Below are 5911 nucleotides of genomic sequence, written 5' to 3' on the forward strand. Positions count from 1 at the left end.
ATTGCTTAACATGTTGGAAACACTTAATCATATAAATAATAATTTCATTTAATATATATAAATATGGAAAAGTTCGGGTCACTACACGCGTAGCGAAGCGGGCTGACCTAAAACTTATATATCTCATTTTACCAAACTAGTGTTATGAGCTCGCGCGTTACTGCGGGAGATGGTTTCGATCCGTACATTTTATAATTGTATATATCAGGGACAGAAAAAAAAAAGGCTACTGTTCAGGAGTTACTATTTATTGGCCTTCCGCCAAAACTTGTTTATCTCGTTTTTCTAAGGTCACTCCCTATCGTAACTAAACTATTCATCCTCTTAATCTTTCACATCAGCGCCACATCAACACCAATATCCTATAACTAACTCATAACTAAACACTCTCTATCATGGCTAAAACAATACTCCTCTTAATATACACTGTACAAGCAATAAAGCATCAAGTCCAACAATAAAAAGCCACTAGAACCCACAATTCCTATAACTAACCTAAATACTTCCATTAAATCCATGGTGAATGCGGGTAACTAATCCGTGCCTATGGTTCATTACGGGTAACTACGAGTAATGAGCGGGTAATGACGGGTAATGGAACCATAGGGAGGGGTCTAACGAGTGTTATGAGTCCGCGAGTTACTATTAATAATTCCAATTTTAAATATTAAACAGATCGTACAAGTGGAATGTAACTGTGCACGAAGACTTACTGAGCAATTTTTATAAAGTTGAAAACACGTTGATTGAATAGCTAGGCTGTAAGGTGGGATTCTATTCTCCACTAACTATATGTAAGTGGGGACAAACACAAGTGGGTTTGTTGATTAATGTGATAAGATCTAGATCTATACATTATTGCTTCATTTGTTTATTATTGCTTCATTTGTTTGATACAAACAATCTTTCAATCCTTTCCAAAAATCCAATGGCTGAAATCGTTGTTAGCGCGGTCGTGTCTGTATTGATCGAGAAACTTATTTCTGGCGACTTAATGAAGCTGGCTCGATCTGAAGGTATCGATTCTCAGCTGAAAAAATGGAAGAAAACATTACCAATGATCGAAGCTCTGCTAGATGATGCAGGCCAGAAGTACATAACACAGAGAGCTGTTAAGTTGTGGCTACAAGAGCTTCATCATCTGGCTTACGACATAGATGATGTACTCGATGATATGGCCACTGAAATTATGCGAAGAAAGTTTAATGACGAACAGCATGCTGGAACCAGCTCAAGTAAGGTATTAAAAAGTATCATCCCAACTTGTTGTACTAATTTCACTCCTCATAAAATGATGTATGGTCGAAAGATAAGTTCTATGATAGATGAGATTACCGAAAAATTGAATGATCTTGTTGAGCAGAAGAGTAATCTAGGTTTGGATATCAATGTGAAAGTTGAAATTAGATCAAACAGAACAAATAACCGGTCTCAAGAAACTTCACTGGTTGATGTGTCCAAAGTTTTCGGACGGGAAGCGGATAAAGAGGCATTGCTTGAGAAGTTATTGGGGGATGAGACACGTAATCAGAATGTGTGTGTCGTGTCTATAGTTGGTCTGGGAGGTATTGGCAAAACAACTCTTGCCAAACTTTTGTACAACGACGAGAAAGTGATGGATCACTTTGAACTCAGGGCATGGGTTTGTGTTTCCGACGAGTTTGATTTATTCAAAATCAGCAAGGTGATATATCAAGCTGTCACCGGAGAGGACAAAACATTTGCTAGTCTAGATCTACTTCAAGTGGCCCTAAAAGAGAAACTTGCAATGAAAAGGTTCCTTATTGTTCTAGACGACGTGTGGAACGAAGACCACAATGTATGGGACACTCTTGAACGACCACTTGTTGGGGCACCTGGTAGTAAAGTTATCCTGACAACCCGGAAGACCACAGTTGCATCGGTGATGAATAGTGTTCAACCACACATTCTGAAGGTTTTATCCGATGAAGACACTATGTCTTTATTCGCCAAATACGCGCTAGATGAACCTAACTTTGAGAAACATCCGTCACTTATAGAAATTGCTCAAAGTATCATTGAGAAATGTAATGGTTTGCCTTTGGCTTTGATAGCACTTGGGAGGGTCTTAAAGAGTAAGGGAAATGATGAATATGAATGGGCAAAGCTTTTGAAAAGTGAGATATGGAGATCAGAAGATAGAAGTGATATTCTTCCGGCACTCAAGTTAAGCTATTATGATCTCCCTTCTCCACTGAAGCAACTTTTTGCATATTGTTGTTTTTTCCCAAAGGACTATGTGTTCAACAAGAATGAACTAGTGTTATTGTGGATGGCAGAGGGGTTTCTAAACCATCCTAAAGGCAACATGTCAATGGAGAGTTTAGGTTGCCAGTATTTTGAAGAGTTGGAATCAAGGTCATTTTTTCAACAATTAACAGATAGCGAATCTAAATACACCATGCACGACTTGATGAATGACTTGGCCATAAGTGTTGCAGGAGAATTCTTCTATTTGTTGGATGATAAGATGGATGTAAATGGAAGAAATGAAGCTTTTGAGAAGTTCCGCCACTTTTCATTCTTGGGTCATCGACATGACGAATTTAATAAGTTAAAGGAACTACATAGATCAAGACACTTACGGACGTTCCTGCCGCTGTCAGTTGGTTGGACTCCGTTTGTTACCTTGGACGATGTTCTTCTAGAGTTGCTTCCCCAATTACGGCTCCTAAGGGTGCTAAGCCTAAATCGGTATTCAATCACAAATGTACCACAATCTATTGGTGGTCTAAAGCATTTAAGATATCTCAATTTTTCGAGTACAAACATCAGACAAGTTCCGGAAGAGGTCGGTGAGCTTTATAATCTACAAAGCTTGTTGGTTTGTGATTGCATGGAGTTATTTAGGTTGCCAATCAATTTTTCTAAATTAATAAACCTGCGGCATCTGGATATGAGTAATACACCAATGTTGAGGAAGACACCGCTAGGGCTTGGTGGATTAACAAGTCTACAAACTCTGTCCAAAGTTAATATCGAAGGAGTTAACGGGTTCAAACTATCTGACCTAAAAGGCCTCCTGAATCTTGAAGGTAAACTTTCCATTACAGGATTGGACAAGGTGATGGATCCAAAACAAGCAATGGATGCCAACTTAAAAGGAAAGGATGGTCTTGTTAGTTTGGATATGGAATGGAGTGGTATATTTGATGATTCTCGGAACTTAATGATAGAATATGAAGTATTTCAAAGTCTGAGGCCTCCCATTGAGTTGAACAAACTGAATATTTTGCACTATGGTGGAATAAAATGTCCTAGTTGGTTTGCAGATCTCTCATTTAATAAGTTAACAGAGCTAAAACTCGAAGGGTTCATAAATTGTACAAGTTTCCATAATATTTCAATTCCATCGTTAGTATCCTTGGGAGTTCTTAACATGGTAAGCTTGAAAATATGGTCAAATAGTGAAGGTGACAATGCCAAAAAAAGTAGTTCATTCCCTCGTCTTCGAAATATGTATATAGATTATTGTCCGAAGTTGGTTGAGGTGTCAATTGGATTATTACCGTCACTTGAGGTTTTAATTTTAAAAAGTTGTCCTGAAGCAGTCTTAAGAGGCATTGTTGATGTTTCTTCAGCAATTCAGATGTTGGAATTGTTTGATATTACAAATTTAATAAAACTTCATGGTATTGCATTTCCATCATTGGAATACCTGAAAATTTCTAACATGGAAGACTGGGAGAGATGGTCGAACTGTGAGGATGACAAAACTATCGGATCATGTCCTCATCTTTGTGAAGTTTGTATAGAATATTGTCCGAAGTTGGCTGTGGTGTCACCTGGATTAATACCATCACTCGAGGTTTTGGATCTAACAGGTTGTTCAGAAGCAGGGTTAAGAGCGATGGTTTCTACGTCTTCAACAATTCAAAAATTGGAACTGCAGAATATTAAAAATCTTACAAAACTTGACGGGGAAGTCTTAAAACATCTCACGGAAATTGAATATCTGGGTATTAGATATTGTGATGAATTGAGATACGTTTCGGAATCAGTGGGAAAGAAAGAGTTAAATGTCGGAAGTAGCAACATGAAACATGTCATTAGAGATGTTGATCTTTCTGATTGTAATTCGTTGGAGAATTACAATTGCCCTAATAGTGTTGAGAAATTGGAGATTGCTAGTTGTTCTTCAATTACATCATTGACCTTGTCAACAACATTGCAGGAGCTCCCATTCTCTCTCAAAATTGTTAAAATCAGCAGTTGTGAGAAATTAAAGTCATTTCCTCATGAGCATTTGCAATGTCTCACGTCTTTGGAAGAGATGTGCATAACTAGTTGTCGAAGAATGGATTCATTCCCATGTGGGTTGTGGCCTCCTAATTTGAGGAAGCTAACAATAGGAGAGTTAAAGAAACCAATGTCAAAGTGGGGGTTGCAGAATTACCCGACCTCACTTGTTGAACTTTGTTTATTTGGTTTTCATTCAGGAGTGACTTCATTTGCAATGGAAGGAGATGCTATGAATAATGCTTCAACATCTTTTCTTCTTCCACCATCTCTAACTTCATTAAGAATCATTGAATTTGAGGATGTGGAATCAATTTCAGAGGTTTTACCGCACCTCATTCACCTTCAAGAACTTTTAATTCAATCATGCCAGAATGTTAAAGATGTGCTAGAATCAACTTCATCTTTGATGGTACATGTGTCTTAGTAGAAAGGTACATCCTCTCAGTCCGTTGCAATACTAAATACCAGTCTTAATTGATTATTGCCTATATTAGCTTACTATCTATAATATTTAATAATGGCTTGCTTCGTTACATTTATTCACTGATACTCATTCTTTTAATTTAACTGTTGCTCATTATTCTGAAACGATTCTTTTCATGTTTAAGAACCATCAACGTTATTTGGTGTTGCGTTGTGCGCTTTTAGCCAAAATAATGACATAACCATCTCTATCTTCTCTATCAATAAGTGGTTTTAAGGATATGGAATAAATTTTACAGGTCTTATAACACCTCAACCACCTTCAATATCTTTATATATCCTTTCATGATGGAATCTTAGTGATGTGCCACAAACAAGTTCATCTTTGTAACTATATGGCGAATATTGGGAAAATTGTGATATGTTATGATGTTATACTAGTTATTTATGACTTATTATTAAGCGATTACTTTGACTATTTGAAGTTTGAAACTAGTAGGATAACAGGGAACTTCATATGATATGTATCCAATTTTGCAGGTGATTCATCTTGCGTACAACTGTGAGGACGACAAATAAAGTGGTGGAATGAAGGGGCTGTCATTGCAAAAGTTTCAGAGTTGTGACCGAATTGGAAAGTGTTCGTTCGCAATTATACCATTGTGCAGCTGTATAGATAACTTGTTGATAGTTTAGTTATTGGCACATTAGTTGTGACTTAACTTTGAAAGGATTATACATTTATACGAATATGATATATTATGATGAGATTAAAGTTCTTAACTATTTAATGATATTGGAGTACATTTGGGAATTGTTATATTCATTAGATACATGATCGTGTAAGAACTTTATATGGTATTATGTGACGACATAAAGCCTTGATCGGCGTACTTTTAATATTGTTGAAATAAAACGTGAATGTACTGATTTTCTTAACCTCTTCTTTCTCAAACAACCAGTCGTGTGTTTGTGCGTATGGTTTTCTTAACCTCTTCTTTCTAACCAGTCGTGTTTTTGTGTGTACGTAGTTGACTTAAATAAAACATGAACGAAATCCTAGTGTGATAAGTGTCATTTTAAGGTTCATAATATTATTAAGATATTAGGACAACACAACCCTATTATGTAGATGAGCTCAGTCCATTAGAGTAGATTAGGGTTTTGCATGTTCATTGTAATCTATATAGTTGATTGCTAATACACAGTAACATACGGGTATTCT

General features: G+C 36.7%; 1 protein-coding gene across 1 annotated transcript; it reads left to right on the forward strand.

Moving 5' to 3' along the window:
* The first annotated feature begins 795 nt into the window (after positions 1 to 795).
* LOC139874222 (putative disease resistance RPP13-like protein 1) lies at positions 796 to 5508 on the forward strand. Its single transcript, XM_071861677.1, has 2 exons — positions 796 to 4694; positions 5227 to 5508. Exon 1 carries the CDS (start codon positions 929 to 931, stop codon positions 4685 to 4687), a length of 3759 nt encoding a protein of 1252 aa, XP_071717778.1. The 5' UTR covers positions 796 to 928; the 3' UTR covers positions 4688 to 4694; positions 5227 to 5508.
* Positions 5509 to 5911: the final 403 nt, after the last annotated feature.

This window comes from Rutidosis leptorrhynchoides, chromosome 11 (genome assembly GCF_046630445.1).
Source record: "Rutidosis leptorrhynchoides isolate AG116_Rl617_1_P2 chromosome 11, CSIRO_AGI_Rlap_v1, whole genome shotgun sequence".
Classification (NCBI taxonomy): domain Eukaryota; kingdom Viridiplantae; phylum Streptophyta; class Magnoliopsida; order Asterales; family Asteraceae; genus Rutidosis; species Rutidosis leptorrhynchoides.